Here is a 22,183-nt window from a genome sequence, read left to right on the forward strand (position 1 = left end):
TTTTCAGATCTCTCCAGAGATGTTTAATAGGATTTAGGTCTGGCCTCTGGCTGGGCCACTCAAGGACATTCACCGAGTTGTTGTGAAGCCACTCCATTGATGTTCTGGCAGTGTGCTTTGGGTCATTGTCCTGCTGGAAGATGAACTGACGCTCCAGTCTGAGGTCAAGAGCACTCTGAAGCAGGTTTTCATTCAGGATGTCTCTGTACATTGCTGCATTCATCTTTCCCTCTATCCTGACTAGTCTTCCAGTTCCTGCTGCTGAAAAACATCCCCACAGCATGATGCTGCCACCACCATGCTTCACTGTAGGGACGGTATTAGCCAGGTGATGAGCGCTGCCTGTTTTTCTCCAAACATAACCCCTGGCATTCACTTCAAAGAGTTCAATTTTAGTCTGATCAGACCACAGAATTGTGTTTCTTATGGTCTGAGAGTCCTTCAGATGTCTTTTAGCAAATTCCAGGCAGGGAGCGGCTTCCGTCTGGCCACTCTACCATACATTGGTGGATTGCTGCACAGATGGTTGTTCTTCTGTAAGGTTCTCCTCTCTCCACAGATGAACGCTGGAGCTCAGACAGAGTGACCATCACCTCCCTGACTAAGTTTCTTCTCCCACGATCACTTAGCTTAGATGGCCGGCCAGCTCTAGGAAGAGTCTTGGTGGTTAAACATCTTCAACTCATGAATGAGGCCGCTGTGCTCATAGGAACTTTCAGCAAAGGTCAAGGTGCTCTAGGACTGGCCAGCCCAGTCACCAGAAATGAACATTAATGAGTATGTCTGGGGTAAGATGAAGGAGGAGGCACTGAAGATGAATACAAAGAATCTTGATGAACTCTAGGAGTCCTGCAAGAACACTTTTTTTGCCATTCCTTTATTAAATTATTTGAGTCATTGCAGAGATGTATGGATGCAGTCCTCCAAGCTCATGATGGAGTCAGACACTATATTCATTCTGTTTCCACTGCAGCATGACTTTATATTCTATACTGGATATTATTTTGTTCAGTGACAAGACTTTTGTCTAAGCAAAGTCAGACTTCACTGTCCTAAATAGATAACTAAAAATTAAGACTTGATCATATTTTATTTTGGTAAAATAAGTGTAATCTAGAGGCCATATTCATATACGCCATATCTAATACCAAATGATCAAGTCAAATTATTTTTTGATGTTCCTAAAACTTGGATAGCCGACAAGACTTTTGTCAGGCAGTGTCTATACTAAGCTTTTGCTGTCACTTTTGATCAATGCACCCTTGCAGATTAAAAGTATTAATTTCTTTTCCAAACATAAAAAAAGAGCATCATGCAAGAGTTTAAATGGGGACCTATTATTTAAAAATCACTTTTATAAGGGGTTTAAACACAACAGTGTGTATATATAACCAGCTTCTAATGGTAAACATGTATTCATTTTAATTTTTATAATCAAACTTGATATAACAGTCTGCAGAAACACTTCTGATTGACATTCTCCCGTCGTATGTGTAGGTGCGTTCGACTTTATGCAGCGCTGCGCAGATCAATCGAAATCTGTCTTAAAGCGGTGCATTCTGGTTAGAAATCTTGTCCGGATTGATGCTGCGCCGACGCAACGTGACTGTCACATGTGGCATCAAAGTACCGCGATCAGACGGCAAACTCAGACCGTGCAGCTTCTGAAGAGCGACTGCAGGAGCTTTGATGACGACACCGATATTACACGATTGGCCGAGTTCACCACATGACAACAAACACGTGTATTTCGGGTTTATAATTGGACAAATTCCGATTCAAAAGTTTCAAAACAAACAATTCACTTTTCACACCCTCTCTATCCTGTACACATCTTGCTTATTAAAAGACTACAAATATTTTACTGCAGTAATCATCTTTTGTTAAATAATCTGGTTATAAAGGTTAGCTTGTTTGCACAGGTTTATTTTTTACTTTTTTTATACAGACTATTTACTGCATTCATCTCCATGAACGATTTAAATGATATATTTTAGTGTATATTTTAGTGAATAACCTAAATAAGTCTTACAGACTTGAAATAAGAAAATCATCATCATTGATCCTGCCACCCTAAAGCTCTCTTAACAAATTAAAGTAAAGAACTATTTTATTAAATAATTATAAAATGATCATCATAGACCCCAGGTCAGTAAGTGATAGGAGCTCTATTGTGGTTTATGATAAAGACATTAAGCAGGTTGATTCCTATAAATATTTAGGAGTGAACATTGATAGTGAACTTAATTGGCACTCTCAGGTGTCAAGTCTTTGTGCAAGAATTCATCAGCGATTACACTTTTTACGCAGACTAAGATTATTTGGAGTGAGTAGCAGCATAATGATGACTTTTTATAAAGCAACAATAGAGTCTATTTTAAGATATGGGATTATTGTTTGGTTTGGGAATCTGACAGTAAAAATGAAAACCCAAGTAAATAACCTGATGAGAGTGGCAGGAAATATCACAGGAATTAAGACACTTGGTTCACTAAAAGACATCTTTGAGTTGTGCACAATCCAACAAGCCAACAAGATTTTATCTGATTCTTCACATGTGCTGTCTGTGGAATATGAGCTGATGAATTCTGGCAGAAGATATAGGGTCCCGTTGTGCAAGCATAATAGATTTAAACATTCTTTTGTTCCTTTTTCAATTAAGTTGATCAACGAGCAAGCAAGGAAGGATGGTCAAAGACTAAGATAACAGGATTGGTTTGCACAACAGAGGGCAGTGGGGCATATGGTACTTTAATTATTTTATTTTTTTATAAAAATTTTATTAAAATTACTGATTTTATGGAATCATATTTATATTAGGAGGTATTTTAAGATTAGATTTTAATGTATATGTATGTTACATGTTGTCTTGTTGGTGTCGATGTACAGCAGAACCTTTTTCTCTAAAACAAATTTCTCCTACGGGAGACAATAAATTTTACCTTGACCTTGACCTTCCTGTCTTGCAGTTTAAAGGCTACCTGCTCTTTCTGGGAAACTTCTACATAGCTTACTTATGTTACCTTTTGTTCTTTTCAACACAATCTTTTTGGATTAAAATGCTTTTTTGAAAATTCATTCATTATCCAAAATAATCTCATTTATTAAGACCTAATCAAAACACCTTGTTTTGCTTTTTACATTGGAAATTTTTATATCTATAAATGTACATATTTAAACCCATTTTTAGCATATTCAAACAAGAAGTATTAGCCTAAAGATTAATGTTTAACTCCTAGAATTTATGCTTATTGCTTTGTATTTAATAGACCTGTTCGTTTTTATGTTTATATTAACCTCTTATTTCCTCTTATTTCTCTCATGCATTTGTTATATATTTTATTCATAATTCTCTCTTATTGTTTAAAAAGGAACTACAGTTTGAAGAGCCTGTATTCTGTTTTATTTGTAAATGTTTTGTTGTTATAAATAAAAATAACAAAAAAATATGATGACGCCATGTGATCGGTCATCATGACTGCAGCAACTTTGAGTCCCGAAGTGTCCAGCTGTCCGTCTTGACGGCTCCGTTTTCAACTCCGCCCCCGCCTGCGCTCGGCTAATCTCGTTGATCACCGGCTGCAGCTGAGCTTCAAGTCGAACGCACCTAGCAATCCGAGAGGGAAAGCCCCACCCACCAGTGACAATCTCTCCCTCATTAGCATAGGACGTTAGTGTTGTTTTTGATTCTGCCACTACAGTATGTTGACACACAGACATCTCATTTAAATGTAAAGCGTCAGTCACCAAAACGCCACAATTAGAATCAAAGCCTAAAAGGGTGAAGAGTTATAAACATCATCTGTGTTGTATTTTGAGCTAAATCTTCGCACACACACTCTAGGGAAGGAAACTTATTTTATGTCTCGTAAAAAAGGGTATAATAGGTCCCCTTTAATACTGGTTATTTTCAAAAATCAATCCATTTCCAATCAAGCAAAAAAAAACTAGTCTGCTGTAGCTTATATCCATTATCATGTCTTATAGGTTTGTTTGTATTATCATGTCTTATAGGTTTGTGTTTTAAAGAGCAATCATTTCTAGAAGGAATACAAAGAGTATAATTCTCGACGTTAATCCAGCCTGATGTTGTTTGCATTGTCTGCTCCTGCCTAACAGCTTGTGTTTTGTGAAGCACCGAGTGAATCAGGAGTAATTTTGTGTCCCTAACACCTCAGTAGTGTCCAGCCGGCAGCGAGAGTCACCTCTGTGCCTCATTAAGCTGGAAAAAGCCGATCAATATTCAGACTAATGTCGGAAACGTGAGAGCGTCTGAGTAGGAGTGTTAAGCTTTGCATGCGTTTCTTCCCTCAAAGTTAATTGATAGAGTCACAAACGGACAGTAGGCGATCTCATTAGACGCAATTAGTGTCAATCTGGAAAAAAATAATAGAGTAAATGTAAAAAGATCACGGCTTTGTTGGGTTTAAATGAAGCGCTGGTATGGGTTTTGATCAGTGGTTTCCTACTGTCACAGCTTTGCACGGCTGAATGTGTTTTGACATCATTATAAATAGAGACGGCAACGAAGATTAATTTTGCTGTCTGTCTGATTGTGCTCATGCCGTTTTGGCAGAACATCGGTTAAAGTAGAAAAATGACAGAAGATGACAGAAGATTTTAATTTCTGAAGGTCAGGAAGCCAGAAATCGTTCAAAGGAAACAAAACAATACGTCTTTTGTTGACAGCAAGGAAGTGTTTTGTTATACTTGAATGCTATTGAACATGTTTTCTGAACTTACAATGCTTTTCTATACCCATGTCCTATTGAAAACTGGAAGACTTTGCTTGAATGAATATATATATATTTTCATCTATCTATCTATCTATCTATCTATCTATCTATCTATCTATCTATCTATCTATCTATCTATCTATCTATCTATCTATCTATCTATCTATCTATATATATATTCATATACACACATATATATTTATGAATATATATATATATATATATATATATATATATATATATATATATATATATATATATATATAYACATATACATATATATATATATATATATATATATATATATATATATATATATATATATATATATATATATATATATATATACACATATATTTATTCATATAATAAATAGTTGCCAAATTAATTATTTTTGGCTCACCAGATTTTCCAGAGACACATCTGAGCACACTAGCTAACTGATATCCTTCTATGATAACAGACTGAAACTAACATCTAAAATACTTTACTTTAATTTCACAGGATATTTAATGCAAATAATTTATAAACTATTTAAATATCATCTCTAAACCAATACATCTAAAATATATAGTTAAAGTCAGAATTATTAGCCCCCCTTTGAATTTTCTTTTCTTTGTATAATATTTCCCAAACTATGTTTTAAACAGCAAGAATTTTTTCACAGTATGTCTGACAATATTTTTTCTTCTGGAGAAAGTCTTATTTGTTTTATTTTGGCTAGAATAAAAGCAGTTATTAATTTTTAAAAACACCATTTTAAGGTCAATATTATCAGCCCCTTTAAGACATATTTTTTTTATAGTCTACAGAACAAACCATCATTATACAATAACTTGCCTAATTACCCTAACCAGCCTAGTTAACCTAATTAACCTAATTAAGCCTTTAAATGTCACTTTAAGCTGTATAGAAGTGTCTTGAAAAATACCTAGTCAAATATTATTTACTGTCATCATGGCAAAGATTAAATTAAATCAGTTATTAGAGATGAGTTATTAAAACTATTATGATTATAAATGTGTTGAAAAAAATCTGCTCTCTGTTAAACAGGAATTGGGGGGGGGGGGGGGCAGAGCTAATAATTTAGGGGGGGTTTACTATTTTGGTTCTGTGACTGTTGATGTTAGTTGTTGTATGGTTAAGAGATTATGAGTTAAAGTAACCAGGCTAATTTCTGATTTAAATGAATAAAAAATTAAATACTAATCTAATATTTTTGGGTGTTTTTTTGTGTGCATCTGAGCAGGTTTTGGACAGCTTTTGGGCTGCTTTATCTGGCAACACTGGTCACAATGTTCTCAAAAAACATATTTCTTAAGGTGCTGTTGACTTGAAATTTTCACCAGATGTTGGCAAAGAAAACAAATCCAATTACATTACAAACGAAGTTATGTGTATTAAAATAACAGAGGGAAAAAGTATTGGACACACAAAAAAAGGGAGTTAAAAAATGTAGTGAAAGCTCAGACAGCAGCTAAAATCTCTTAGTAGATCTTCAGCAATCATCTGCCCTTCATCAATGTAAATAAATATCAGCTGCTTTAGTTCAACACCTACATCAGCAGTAGGATGAAGATGAAACCAGGGTGTACATTTCAGAAAGACAATGATCCAAAACACAGCCAAGGAAACTCACAAATGCTTTCAGAGAAAAAAAAAAATCAAGCTGTAGAATGGCCCAGCCAATCACCTGTTCCGAATCCAATAGAAAATACGAAGAAATACAGCTTAAAGACGCTTCTCATATGTAGAATGAAGTCAGATGCATTGCTCAGGTCTTCATCGGAGTGCATACACATGAGTGAATTTATCTACTATTCAAATTCTTATAGTATTATTTTTTCTATACAGAATTTTATTTCATAACTTATTTTAAATGTTTTTTTTTCTGTTTAATAAATGTTGGGGTAGAAAAACATTTATTATGTGTTATGTGTAGTGTGTTTTGCAGTACTGGGTTGTGGCTGAAAGGTCATCCACTGCGTTTCAAACATATGCTTGAATAGTTGGCGGTTCATTCTGCTGTGTAGACCTCTGAAAAAAAAAAAAAGACTAATCGGAAGGAAAATGAATGAATGAATATGTGCAGTGTCCAACTCTTGGTTTTTATTATCTACAGTAGCTAGCATTTGAAATAAATGTGCAGAAGTATGTAGTTGAAGTCAGAATTATTAGCCCCCACTCCCCCTTGATTTCTTTTTCTTTTTTATATATTTCCCAAATTATGTTTAACAGAGCAAAGAAATTTACACAGTATGTCTGATAATATTTTTTCTTCCAGAGAAAGTCATATTTGTATTATTTTGGCTAGAATAAAGGAAGTTTTTAGTTGTTTCAAAGCCATTTTAAGGTCAAAATTATTAGCTGCTTTTTCCCCAATAGTCTACAGAACAAACCATCGGTATACAATGATTTGCCTAATTACCCTAACCTGCCTAGTTAACATAATTAACCTAGATAAGCCTTTAAATGGCCCTTTAAGCTTTATAGAAATAAAATAAAATATTAAAAATATCTAGTCAAATTTTCTTTACTGTCATCATGGCAAAAATAAATGTTATTAGAGATGAGTTATTAAAACTAATATGTTTAGAAATGTGTTGAAAAAAAATCTTCGCTCCGTTAAACAGAAATTGGGAGAAAAAATAAACAAGGGGGCTAATAATTCTGACTTCAACTGTATGTACTGTAGCAGTAACAGCGAATGAAACCCTTTACAGCCTCACAGGATTTCAGGTCTTAAAATGCAAATGCATTCATACGAGTAGTAAAAAGGGAACAGAAATCTTTTAAAAGAAACAAAAGAAAACGTCTCTGTCGACAGCAAGGAAGGATGTAGTTGTTATTGTTAAGATATTTGAATGTCACTGAACATGTTGTATTAACTTATAATGCTTTCTTTTATTCCTGTGTCTTATTTCAAACTGCAAGAATTGGCTTGATTAAAGTGGGATTTGGAGAGCATGAAAAACTGCCCAAAAAATAAAAGTGTTCTTTGACTTTGAGGCAGGCTTGTGTTTTTGCCCAGTGGGTGTGTGTTTGTACAACCGTGATTTAGAATGAAAAAAAAAAACCCAAGCAAAATCTGTGGCTGTGTGAGTTGGTTGTGAACTGGCCGGCGTCTCACAGGACACGATCTCGTTAAACCCCTGTGAAAGGTCGTTTTCTGCATCTGTGGCTTCCCTCGCTCTCAAACTCCAGCTTTACTGTGCATGTTGATAAGAAAATGAGAGCGGTTGCCAGTGTGTTGCTATGCGGTTGAAAACGTTATCTGGATGCTGCTTTGCTGTTGCTAGGGTATTAAAGGTGGTTGCTATCAGGGCGGTGCAAAAACTATCAAGAGGGTAAAACTCCAGCTTTACTGTACATGTTGATAAGAAAATGAAAGCGGTTGCCAGTGTGTTGCTATGGGATTGATAAAGCTATCTGCATGCTGCTTTGTTGTTACTAGGGTGGTGCAAATAATACATCAAGATGGAAGAAAATAGCTATGTTTTTATCCAATGTGCAGAGGAAAGATATGCAACTGGGAATTAGTTACTAAAGGTGTTAAATTTGCTTTGTGGGCATGGTTTGATAGCTTTATTATCATATTGAAATGCTTATTGGTTGGATGAGTCAAATGAGCCACCCCCTTATCTGTTTGACTTTGCTATTTAATGTTATTGATGGGTGACATTTATAATGGAAGTCAATGGGATCAATGTATTTCAATGGGCCATCCCATTCCCATGTTTAATCAATGAGGCAGTTATTAAAGGTGTTTAAATGGTTTGGGGGCGTGGCTTTAAAGCTTCATTATCATATTAAGTAGCTGATTGGTTGCCTGAGCCAAATAAGCCTGCATGGCACTGCTATGTAATGTATTGATGTGTGACATTTATAATGGAAGTTGATGTAATGAATCAGAGTCGACGGGCAATGTTAAGTCATGGGAAAACTTTTGGGACGTCCTACCACCCCAGGGGTACAACTTTTACCCCCTTTGGGGTATGTTTTACCTAACGCTGCTAACCTCTCCAGATGTCTTCAAGTGCACCTGTGATGAAATCATCTTTTGTAAGCAGTTTGAACAGAACTGTGGGTATAGTGTGTCCACAGTCAAATTGCGGTGATAGAAACACAGTAAGTCCCTTTTTTTCCAATTTCCTGACGTTAAAATAGAATCCAAATCCCTCCCATTTTGAGGCCCACTGCAACGTGATGTAGGAGTGCGGTTTCCCCGCCCACTGAATTGATTGATAGCCGTGTCTTGTGTAACATGTGTCTGTAGTAATGTGCATAATCATATCAACATGACAGGACGTGCACAAAGCAACTGGGATTAAAAGATCTGTGGAAATCTCTGTGATCATCAGTCATGATCAAATGTGATCAAGAATGAGTTTTAGAAGTTTAAAACATTTTAAATTAGTGCATGTTTGTAATAAAGTAAAGATGGTAAAATCGTTGTGATTTATTACCACACCCGCATGTCAGTACAATTATAAAAGACGCTTCAATCCCGGTTCATGGTCATTAAATCAGGTTTATTTTGTACATTAACATAACAGTTATCCATACAGTTGTGGATATTAACGTGTATCCTGTCACATTTGCCTTGCAAAAACAGTGCAAAGTTAAACACGCGAGCTGTTTGTGTGTATCTGTATGCGTGAACTTTGTAACAACAATGTCTGTGACTCATCGTTGCAACTCCACAACAAATACATCAAATAATCATTGGGAAAGTTAAGTTTTATTATTTTTAGAAAACACGATTTCGTAATTTTATATCTGATAAAACAAAATCAGAAAAAAATGAAAACAGAATTTCAGGGAGAAAATAATGGTATAAATTATAAAGATATTTCGGTTTCATTCCTTTTCGATCATTTCATTAGACAAAATCCAGAATAAAAATGTAATGAAATGAATAAAATGGGGCCTTAGATTAGAAAGCATGCAAAACAAAAACTACATTGTTGTTATGATAGTTATCAATAATGCATGGTATTTATCATTATTATTGAAGACAATAACTTTGCTAATATCACCCAGCACTATTTTACTATGGTATTTTTGGTCTAATAAGGAGCATGTATGTAAAATGACTTGTAATTAAATTTCTAACATATTCTGAACATAATGAAAATACATGCCAGAATGTTTCTGTGCAGTTGCTATGGTGCTTAAGTATGGTTGCCAAGGTGTTCAGGTGGTATTTTGGGTCATTGTGTATGTGCAGTGCGCATCTGTTGGATTTTACACCTGCTTTATCATCTAGCTAGCATGTGAAATTAATATCCATATGTAGTACACTGAAAAAATTCTTGATTTTCAGAATCAATCAAACTAATGATGACATTAAGTATTACCCAATCAACAGTAGGAAATGAGGTAAATGCGAGGCTTCATAAAATGCGTGTGGTATGATTTGTATGAAAAGCTACTTTAAAAAAAATGATAAAAATATGATTCAAAACATGATATGATGCAATTTCTTTCTCAAATATGGAAAGATTCCGTATTTAAAGGGACGGATGGCAACCCTAATTGAAAGAACGAATTTGGGAAATGGGAACTATGTTTGTAACGACGCAACTTGCATCTTAGTTAAAGGGCAGCTATGGTGAAAAATGTACTTTTAAAGCTGTTTAGACAGACATGTGTGTATATATAGTGTATATACTGTCATATTGGGGTGATATAAACACACACAGTCCTTTTTTCAATTTAACAACATAAAAACCGTGGACCAATTGGAATTGGTTTTCAGACCGACCGCAACTTTACGTATGAGAGCGGTCCCCCCGCCCACCAATATTGGTCAACGGCCTTGCGTCACGATCATATCCTCAGTTTTTCATATCACGTCCGCCATTTTCAGCGTGTGAGTCAAAGCGTTGTCATTAAAGGAACACCCGTGCTCTATTTTTTGATGAAACGCTCATTGGGCTCAACACAAGATCAATATTCTCCACATTATCGCTGTAATCGGAATTATTGCTTGTACATTTTGCGTGACGCGACGCCGTGCATTTCGGAGTTCTGGGGCGTAGGTTTCTGTCGGGGTGCACGAGGCGGAGCCACTGTGTTTGCCCTGGTGGAGGCCTGTGTTTGGAGTTCTGTAATGCATGGCGCGACGATTCGGGACACTTCATGTTTCTGCCGCGTCACTGAGTGTCTGGTGTGCCGTGTTGCGGCGCATTCGGTGCCTCAGTCAAAGTTAATTCAGTGTGTGTGGTTATTAGTCTCGGTGTACAAGCTCGGCACAGACTATACAAAGACACAAAAGATTTTGTACTCTCTGCTTGGTCTGTGTCCGAGTCTTACATGTACGGCTGAATGCTAATCCTAGCTTAGGTTAGCTTCTCTCTCTCTGTCTGTCAGCTGTCTGTTGCAAACACAGAGCGTGGGAGCTCTTGGCTCCGCCCCTTGTTACGTTGGGCGGGAGGTCGAAACTGTGAAGCAACGTGCCCCTAAAACAGCAAACTGTGTACACGCCTCCAACATAACACTTTAACACATTATAGTAAAAACATCAGGGGCCTCATGTACGAAGACTTGCGTGGAAATCTTACTAAAACATTGCGTACGCACAAAGCTGTAAATGTGCGTACGCAGAACAAATTTCAGATGTATGAAACGCTGCGTACGCCGAATCTCACGCATATTCTTTTGTACATCCGAATGAACGTGAAACTGAGCGCAACATGCACGAGCACAAAACCCCTCCCCGCCTCCTCCCCCGTATGAATATGCTAATGACTATGCTAATGGCAAAACCCAACGAAAAAGTAATGGCAAAAGCAAGCAAAAAGAGAAACTTTGAACAGAATGTGAATTGGAGGTGCTGCTTTCGGAGGTAGACCGGAGAAAAGCGGTGTTATTTGCAAGTTTGTTCTCCGGAATTAACAACAAAAGAAAAAAAATAGAGTGGGAGAGTTTAGCTGATGCGGTTAACACAGTTGGGTCTGAACATCGCACTGAGTGCATTAAAAAAAGAAATAGTGTGATTTATATCTGTAAAATGTTGCAGTACCCTTAAAAGTCTCAGTGGCGCAGCTGATAAAACGCATGTCAACATGTTTTGACACGTTCGAGCATGAACTCAGCTCGAATCCAGCGTCTGATGAACTCATTCTTCTTTTTTCCCCCGCTACATATCAGATAGTGCCAACTATTTATCACGAGAAAGACAAGTAGGCATCATCAATAAGTTCATATCAATAAGCATCATATTTTATTTGCACATTTATTGAATGGAAATGTTTCTGATTCACGCATGCAAATTCATCTTCAGATAGTGTCTTTATAGCAATGTGCGTGCAGTAGATAGCTCAGATTACATTGGGAAAACAGGCGACTGCTGCAAATTGTGCTTTAATGTTTAGCTGGTCAAATGTATGGTATGGAAACCTTATATACCTGCTGAACCCGTCTCATACAGCTGCCATTGCAAGGCTCAAAGACACTTTGTAGAGAGCAATTTAACACAACTGCCTCTAGGAGTCGCCAATGGAAATAAAACAGACACGCACAAAAAATGTGCGTACGCCAGCCAGAAAGCTGCCGTGAAGCTGCGCACATTCCCACGTTCAGTTCATTGTTAGTAAATCCAAACGTGAGCGATTCTGAGCGTGAAACCTGGCGTACGCAAAGTTTTTGTGCGTACACAGCGTTGATACATGAGGCCCCTGAACTGTGTGTTGCACTGAACCTGAACTGGCACACTCCATATTATTAATACTAAATCATAAAAAAGAGGTAAACTATGTGCCCTATAACGATGGTTTTCGGAAACGCACCCCTAATGGGTATTTTGAGCTGAAACTTTACAAACACATTCTGGAGACTAAAGGCTTATCTTAGATCTTGTAAAAGGGGTAAAACAGGTACCCTTTAAAAGATTTAGTAAGTCAAATGAATTTTTTTCAGTGTAGCAAGAGCGAATGAAAAATGTGTCTTATAATGCAAATGTCTAATGCATTCATAAGAGTGAAAAAGAATGGACTTAAATGAAAAGAGTTTGGGTATTAAAATATGGGAAATGAATTTTATTTGCAGTAACATTTAGTTCTGTTGTCCTGTTTGATTCAGTGTTTGAGTTAGTGAATGAATAATGTCAGGAGACAAAAATATAAATAAAAGCATTCTCTTTGTTAAGGATCCCTCATAGAGAGAAATCCATTTGCCTGATCAGAGCAAAGTGAATTAATGAATCTATATATCATTACCCACTGGAAGCGACTCATAATTTTATGCCAAACGACTGCACACTTCATTATGATGCATGAGCGATGGTTTAAAAAGTTCTCCGTCTGACAAATGAAGCCACTTTACTGATAAAGCTGCACTTTTCTCTGTCTGTTTTTCAGGGTTCGTCAGGCTTCAAAAACCAAACCAGCATGCCAGCATCAGGACCAAATCTATCCTGATTGAAGCTGTTCGCCTAAAAAACCTGCGTGACGCACCGAGAACTGCTCTTCAGCCAAAAATATCTCCTCAGCGCATGCCAAAGTGCTTTTAGCTTCGTCCTTGTTATCTGCTTCGCAACCTCAGTGACATCAGCCAATTCAATCCAATTCCCCAAAAAAAGTGCACACAAAAAGAGAGTTCACAGTGTTGGGAATGTGCAAAGTGAATCGCTTTAATCACCTTTGATGGATATCTCAGATAAATCACTCATGCATCAAACCGAAAGCTCTATTCTTCCTCGATAGATCACACGATCTGCAACAGCGCTGTTTGTTTAACTCTCATTGCTCTGTATGATGCTCCAGCTGCACATGCTTATGAACACGGCAAAGCAACCTACGAATTGATGACTTTATGACAAAAGAATCCGACGCTCTCCGCAGCATAATACATTTAGTTCCCTGTGTTTATATCTCACCCGCAGCGCTTTTTCCACCAACATACATCATTAAAAGCTCATCTTGGGGCATTTGAGAAATGAAACACAACAGGTTGAGTTTCATCCCATTCCCTCGGCGTGCTACCAGAAATGCTCTGGGTTTCTTGCATGACAGCCAACGTAGTATTGGTATTTTTTGCACAAACTGAAAGGACGGCATCCTTATTAAATGCCTGGACGTCTTGAACAAATGGTTCCCTTCAAAGACAACATGACCCCGGAGTCATTCCCTGAAAACTGTAGCAACTGCAGCCAAGTGCTCGTCCCGGAGCTGAACGTCATGAAGGCGGTGGCTTTAGGGGTGGTTCTGGCAATCTTCATCGTGTTTGGCGTTTTGGGCAACATCTTAGTCATCCTATCAGTGGCTTGCCATCGTAATCTACGAACAGTCACGCATTACTTCATCGTCAACCTAGCAGTTGCGGATCTTCTTCTGAGCTCTACGGTTCTTCCGTTCTCCACGGTCTTCGAGATGTTGGGTCGATGGATCTTTGGACGGCCTTTTTGTGACGTTTGGGCCGCGATGGATGTTTTGTGCTGCACGGCGTCTATTATGAGCTTGTGCGTGATTTCTGTGGACCGATATATCGGCGTTAGCTATCCTCTACAGTACCCATCTATTGTGACAGAGCGACGTGCATTGCTTGCGCTCATAGCTTTATGGGTACTGTCCATCACTATTTCCATCGGACCTCTATTCGGCTGGAAGGAACCGGCACCGGATGATGAATCCATATGCAAGATAACTGAGGAACCCGGTTATGCCATTTTCTCAGCTTTGGGATCTTTTTACCTCCCTCTAGTGGTGATTCTCTCAATGTATTGTCGTGTGTATGTTGTGGCGAGGAGGGAAACGCGAGGACTGATCAGCGGACAGAAAACTGAGAAGTCGGATCACGCTGAGACCGTGACCTTGCGAATACACCGCGGAAACATGACGGTGTCCGAGGACGAGGCGTTACGCAACCGGACACACTTCGCACTGCGTCTGCTCAAGTTCTCAAGGGAAAAGAAGGCCGCCAAGACTTTGGGTATCGTGGTGGGATGCTTCGTACTCTGTTGGCTTCCGTTTTTCCTGGTTCTTCCGATCGGTGAGTTGTTAGAACTTTTTATATTTCATTATAGTCAATACCTGTCAATGTTGGGATGTAAAAAACTAATTAGGAACTGGTTTTCCCAAAAATCCAAAGACATGCACTATAAGTGAATTAGATTAACTAAATTGGCTTAAGTGTATGAGTGTGTGTGTGTGTTTCCCAGTACTGGGTTGTGGCTGGAAGGCCATCCGGTTTGTAAAACATATGCTTGAATAGTTGGCGGTTCATTCCACTGTGGCTGATAAATAAGGGACTAAGCTGGGGAAAAATGAATGAATGAAATCAAACCCCCTAAACCAGGGGTGCCCAAACTAGAGCTGCGTCCCAAATGGCACACTATATACTATGCACTCGTGCACTATGTACTTATGCACCTAAACACTCAACAGGATAGTATATGTATGTAGTGTCATCCCAATTGAAAACAATAGCCACATCAATTGCAGTGGTGGATTTAGGCCTGGGCAATGTGGGTGTTCGATCGCCCCGGGCGGCATCTTGCTGGGGGCAGCATGGGGAAGTGCAAAAAATGTGCTCCAGTAAAAGCTTTGAGATAAGATTTACTTTTTTAAAGTGTATTAATTTACAGTGTTTATCCTAGAATAAAGACGTTAGGGGCTATTCACATTTGGCGTCTTTTGCACATGCAAGTTAGTTATTCTCCATGTACAACCAAAACAATGCTTGACGCATGCGCGCAGAAAGCCATTCCCGCGCCTCACGCGCTGCTGCTCCTGATCCCGGTTGTTTACATGCACGCCGATATGCGCCGCATGTTGAAAGACTAAAGTTTATATCATATGATGATGATGTTTCTTTGACTAAGCATGACTATGAAGCAGAAATTGGTGAAGTTGGTGGTTCATTCTGCCGTGGCGACCCCTGATGAATAAAAAAACTAAGCCAAAAGAAATTAAATGAATTAATGATTCTGATTAAAATTACTATAGTTCTGTATCCAAGAGAAGCAAATCTCTTTTGTTTAATTACTGGTTGGTTATCAATAAATGACATGATCTACTCTGTATGGGTGTTACTGTAAATATAGGAGAAATAAGAAAGATTTAAATGGTGGATATGAGGGTAAAATACAGGAGAATGCTGGAGAATAAACAGGAGGGTTGACAGTTATGTTATATGCAAATACCTGTTCTAGAGACGTCTGTGTATGAGGAAAGGTAATCAAAAAAATGCAGATGATCAACTGGGGTGCAATATTATATTTCTAAACTAATATATTTGGTTTGTTGTTGTTGTTTTTTCAATGTGAATGCTGTCATTTTTGCAAAAAACAAACTAGGACACACTGAGAGTCTAAAAACATTGCTGAAAGCAATTAGTGTGGTGCCTATAATTTAAGCCTTCATGCAATTAAATTTCACTGTATGGGTTTTTGCTTTCATAGGAAGTGACATGGAAATAATAAATATGCAAATGTGATGATTTCATGCAAACAATATATTGATGGAGAGTGGGTTTTATACGCAATAATTCTAAATGAATTCCACAAGGAAGCATTTTATCATTTTATCAGCATTTAATCACATTTTATCAGATCCAGGATTTTTAAGTTATTTAAATATGCAGATGAAATGGCACTTGTAGGCCAGCTGACTAAAATAGGAACAGGAGATACCTTGTACTATAATTATTAGGGATGTAACGGTATCAGAATTTTACGGTACGATAATACCTCGGTATGAATGGCATGGTGCGGGATTTATTAAATAATTTACAGGAAAAACAAAACCAATGAAAAGACTCGAAAAAATTGCCAAAAGTGTTTATTTACCTCAGCACTGAACATATCAATGACATACAAATCAGCCATCTATCTGTAAGTTTCAAAACAGGAACTTCAATTTTTCAATTTTAATAACAAAAAGCTATTAAACCATATATAAAAAAATAAAGTTTCAATTTAGTATTGTTGAAAACTGATCACATTCAACATTTAATCACTCACTCACTTAGATAGAGATGGTTTTTTAAGGAAAATTATCATATAACTATAATCTGGTAAATGTTGGGATCTCTGGGCATGTCCCCTGCAACAGAAAAAAACCCTCTCATTTGGGACTGAGGTTTCTGGGACAGAGAGATACGATTTAGCCAAGGTTGACAGCAGTGGGTAACGTTGTGCATTATCTTTCCACCACTTGAGAGGACAAGCCATGAGTGAGATAGAGGTCTCTTCGCGGTACAAGTCAATGTCTGCATCAATCTAACAAGTGTGCTGTGTTCTGCAGTCCCCATGACTGTTTTTAGTCGTGTTCCCCGACTTATGTTTCACCACAGTCTGGCAGTGCCTCCATACTGTTTTTTTCTTTGTCTGTCACCTTTTCTACTTTTTCGTATCTTTTTAGAAAGAAACTGAAATGCTTCCACACATCCGATTTAAAACCCGCTTTAGGTTCGATCCTTTCCAGCTCTTTTTCTTCCCCGCTACTAGCAACACACTCCATTTCCAAATTACTGGATCTGTAGTGACAACAGACCGCAAAGGATGATGGCCACGCCTGGGCTGATGGGAATTGTAGTTCCCGCTATCTCCCGTTCGCTTCATTCGCCTAAGCAAACTTTTCTCAGAAATATAGTTTTATTAAGTCATGCGCCTACGGTAAAATTGAAAAAAATTACTATTGCGGTATGACAGTATTTACATTATTGTTACATCCCTAATAAATATATACATTTTTCTTCAAAATTGGTGTAAAAGGAGTTCACTGGAGATCAATTTTATTAAAACCAAGGGGATGATAAGAAATAAACTAGTCCCTAGTCAAGGGTTGAAACCTCTGGTCCTTGAGGGACATGAAATAGAGGCAGCTAGATGTTTTAAATATTTAGGAACCCTTGTTGATAGTGGATTTACATTTGCTGCAAATGCTGAGTGCATTTTTAAAAAAAAGCAATGCAGAGATTATATCTCATTAGGAGGTTACAACAATTTGGTGCGAGTCAAAATGTTCTGGAGATGGTTTACAAGAACTTGGTTGAAAGTGTTGTGAGTTTTAACATGATTGCAGGGTATGGACTGTTGCCAATTAAAGAAAAGCAAAAACTGTATCGAGTAGTAAAAACTGTCAGTGCAATTGTAGGTAAAGCACAAAGACAACCAAAGGAAATTTATTCAATGACAATTAAACAACGCACACATCATTATTGAAAATTGTTGCCATATCTAAAATATAAAATTTCAGCTCTTGCCATCAAAAAGACGTTTTAGGCAACTTCAAGTAAAGAAAAATGTGCATCAAGTGTCCTTTGTGCCGATTGCCAATAGACATTTAAATACCGTGTTTTAAGTATGTCTAGGGTTTTAAATTGAGTTTTTAATGTGATGTATTTGATGACATTGAATGTGTTTGTTTTGCCTGTTTTTTTTTTCTGTGATTTGTGTAATGTGAACGCTGATGTGGTTGTGTGGTGAAGCCAAAGATACATTTCCACTTGTGGACAATAAAGAAAGTAAAGTAAATAGTTCCAAACAAAGCTGGGTCAAAACATTTGTGCAATAAAGCATACTGTTTCAGTTAAAAAAAAAATGTCCTTAGTGAATATGGGCAATGTATTTTGGTGCATTTAAACAAAACAGATTTATTGAACAGATATATTTATTACAATAATATTTTAGTCACCAAACGCATTTAGAAATTGAAAGATAATACAATTAAATTCATTCATTTTGCTTCTGTTGATTTTTTCTCTTTTTTTTTTAAATTTGTATTTAATATTTTTCTATAATCATATCAATTTGGCTGTACTAGTTTTTGGACCGTTATTGTAAATTATATTGTTAGATGAGCTTCAGATTTGGCTCCAACACTGACTCATCTAAAATATATGCACAAATATAATATTGTATAGCTTCCTATTAAAAATATGAATATAAAAGAGAGATTTATGAGGGGTGTACTTATATATGCTGAACACTGTATGTCAAAAAAATTGACAGGAAAACTTTTTATATAAAATATATTATAATTTATTATAATATAATATATATATATATTATATTATATTTTATTCCACGTACTTAATTACACATAACATGTACATCATTTATTTTTATATTTTTCACTTTTTAAATTTATTATTTTAATTTTCAATTTTATTTTTGAATTTTGTTTTCATTTATGTAAAATTATACATTAATTTGGCAAAGGGGCGAGGCAGTGGCGCAGTAGGTAGTTCTGTCGCCTCACAGCAAGAAGGTCGCTAGTTCGAACCTCGGCTCAGTTGGCATTTCTGTGTGGAGTTTGCATGTTCTCCCTCGTGTGGGTTTCCTCCGGGTGCTCCGGTTCCTCCACAGTCCAAAGACATGCAGTACAGGTGAATTATGTGGGCTAAATTGTCCGTAGTGTATGAGTGTGTGTGCGTGTGTGTGTGTGTGTGTGTGGATGTTTCCCAAAGATGGGTTGCGGCTGGAAGGGCATCCGCTGCGTAAAAATGTGCTGGATAAGTTGACGGTTCATTCTGCCGTGGCGACCCCTGATTAATAAAGGAACTAAGTCCATAATGAATGAATGAATAATAAAGCAAATGACCCAAAAAAGAGCCAGTTACTTGAATTTGTTTAGTCAATAACATCCATGTATGCTATCTAGTTTATTCTGACTGAAAAAGCAAAGAAACAAAAATCACTTACCTTGTTGTTGTTAATACTTAAAAAAGAAAAAAGTCTCAGTCAGTGGTCAATATGGTTTAAATCAGGAGAACATTGAAAATGATGAGCAGAGTTGTGAAATATCTGGTCTCTGTGTGTGATTTTGTTGACAGAAATAGGATAACAGACACGCATGGGGACATTTTTTTAGGTTTCCTGTCTGAAAGTTAGACGTGCAGACATTTTTCCAAAAGCTCAAAGATGGGAAAACAATTACCTCAAGTGGGTAAAAACGCTGCCATATGGAGACTCATGAGGATCTGGGAAATATTTAGGTCCACAAAGGCTTCAGGTCTACTAAGACTAGCATCCCTCATGGAAATCTGAAATATGGCAATATATGCAAATTACACATGATGTAAAAGTTTATATTTAGATTTCACATACAGCTGACGTCAAAATAGCAGCCCTCATACAATTTCTTTTTCTTTTGTCAATTATTTCTCAAGTGATGTTTAACAAACCAACACAATGTTTTCACAATGTTTCCTAGAATTTTTTTTTCTTTAAAAGTCTTGTTTTAATTTTGCTGGAATAGATGTGTGTTTAAAATATTTAAAATTATTTTTTGGTCAAAATAATTATCCACCTTAAGGATTTTTTACTTTGATTGTCCAGAACAAACCACTGTTGTCTACTTTACTTTACATTACTTGTCTACTTAACATAATAACCTAGATAATTATTTAAATTGCACTTGTGCTGTCATCATGGCAAAGACAAAAGTAATCAGCTTTTACAAATCAGCTATTAAACTATTATTTTTTTAAATATGTTGAAATAAAAAAAGCAGCACTTGGGAAAAATTTTAAAGGAATTAAAATTTCACAGTAGGGGTGAATATTTTCATTGCAACCTATATAACATATGCCCTATATGCAACATTTAATTCAAAGCATAGCAAAAATGGGCACTAATATATATATATATATATATATATATATATATATATATATATATATATATATATATATATATGAAGAGTGTTTATATGCAAAATCCTCTAAATACTGCTAGATGTTTTCTTCTAAAATTAGCATTTGTTTCTAACCATAAACATAGGGGCCTGATAAAAATATTTATTTTAAGAGAAAAATTCAGATGGCATTTAAAGGTTTTTGTATCTGAACTCTTCATATATATATATATATATATATATATATATATATATATATATATATATATATATATATATATATATATATATATATATATATATATATATATATATATAAACTGTATGTTTTTTTTTTGTATTTTTATAAAAAAAAATTGACAGGAAAAAATGTTAAATAAAATGGCGTACGACAAAGTTTCAGTCGACGCCATTTTCGCACAAGAAAATGTCTACAGTAAAGCTGTACAGGTTGCTTACATATCATATGAGAAGCACTTCTTACAAAACAGATGCTTTATACACATAAATACTTGTGTATAAATGTTTATTACTAACTTTTCTATGAACATGAGATGATTATAACTGCAGATCAATGATAGTGCGAAATAGCCTACTGTAACGTCTTTAATTATAATAATTTAATAAATAAATGCAACATATATAAACACATACTGCCCCTATATATATATATATATATATATATATATATATATATATATATATATATATATATATATATATATATATTTTCATTTCCTTTAAAGTGGAATACTTGAATATAAACATAGGAGTCCGATAAAAATGGCAATTTTAGGAGAAAAATTCAAATGGCATTTAGAGGTTTTTGCATCTCAACTCATCATATATATATATATATATATATATATATATATATATATATATATATATATATATATATATATATATATATATATATATATATAATTACAAAATTTCAAAATACATGTTGCAGATATTATATACTATATTTCCTACATGTGAAATCCAAATATGAACTTGTACGTCATGCAGTAGTCAATATTAGAAGTGGATCAAGAAAGTTTTTCAAAAACAAGAATGGGTGTTGTTCAATAGTTTTAAGACAAATTGGATAAAAGGTTTTGATTTACTTCAAATGTTGACTACCTATATATAATTTTTGTAATTTTGTAAATAAGTGTTGAACACGTCATGTTTTTTCCTGAGAATAATATTTCTTAAGGAGCTGTTGACATGGAATTGAAGCGAATTTAAGTAAAAAACCAAACAACACAAACAAAAATATAACAAAACTAAACCATAAAAATTAGTTGTGTTTAATAACAATGAAATGACACAAGGAGAAAGTGCTAAACTACTGAAATTCAGCTGCTGTCTGGGCTTTCACTGCCTTTCTACACCTTCCTTTCTGCATGTGTTCAATACTTTTTAGCTGTGTCATTTCATTTTGTTACACCCAACTTAGTTTTTAAACTAATTAGATTTGGTTTCTTTGCATATATGGATTTCTTTGGTTGTTACCAACATCCAGGGAAATTTTCAAGTCAACAGCACCTAAATATGAAAAACGGTGACATGTTCAATACTTATTTTCCCTACTGGATTTGGGAAGATTTCTATATGGGATGCATGTAGCTTTAACCTAAATTTCTGCACTGCACAGGTCAGAACAATCAACTCGCTTGTGGCTTCGTAAACACTGCAGCGTAGCAGAAGTGTTTCAAGCGCCAATGGTTTAAAAGATGCTTGTTTAAACCGCCGTTTAAAGCCATCTCTCAGACAAACAGGGTCAAGAGTGTTTACGCAATATGTTTGGCTTCAGAAATGCGAGTCAGAACCATCTGTAATTCCCTTAATGCACAGCAGAGCTTCTCCAGTTCC

The 22,183-nt window shown here is 36.0% G+C and overlaps 1 protein-coding gene across 2 annotated transcripts in view; it reads left to right on the forward strand.

Annotated features, from left to right (window-relative positions):
- adra1aa (adrenoceptor alpha 1Aa) overlaps positions 1-22,183 on the forward strand; it is a 57,609-nt gene that overhangs the window by 11,539 nt on the left and 23,887 nt on the right. For both annotated transcript variants that reach the window (NM_001324454.1, XM_073909915.1), the window contains exon 2: positions 13,100-14,729. In NM_001324454.1, the coding sequence (NP_001311383.1) occupies positions 13,808-14,729 (922 nt within the window). In that variant the 5' untranslated portion in view covers positions 13,100-13,807. The remainder of the gene's footprint in view (positions 1-13,099; positions 14,730-22,183) is intronic.

The sequence above is a fragment of the Danio rerio genome, chromosome 8 (genome assembly GCF_049306965.1).
Source record: "Danio rerio strain Tuebingen ecotype United States chromosome 8, GRCz12tu, whole genome shotgun sequence".
NCBI classification, from domain to species: domain Eukaryota; kingdom Metazoa; phylum Chordata; class Actinopteri; order Cypriniformes; family Danionidae; genus Danio; species Danio rerio.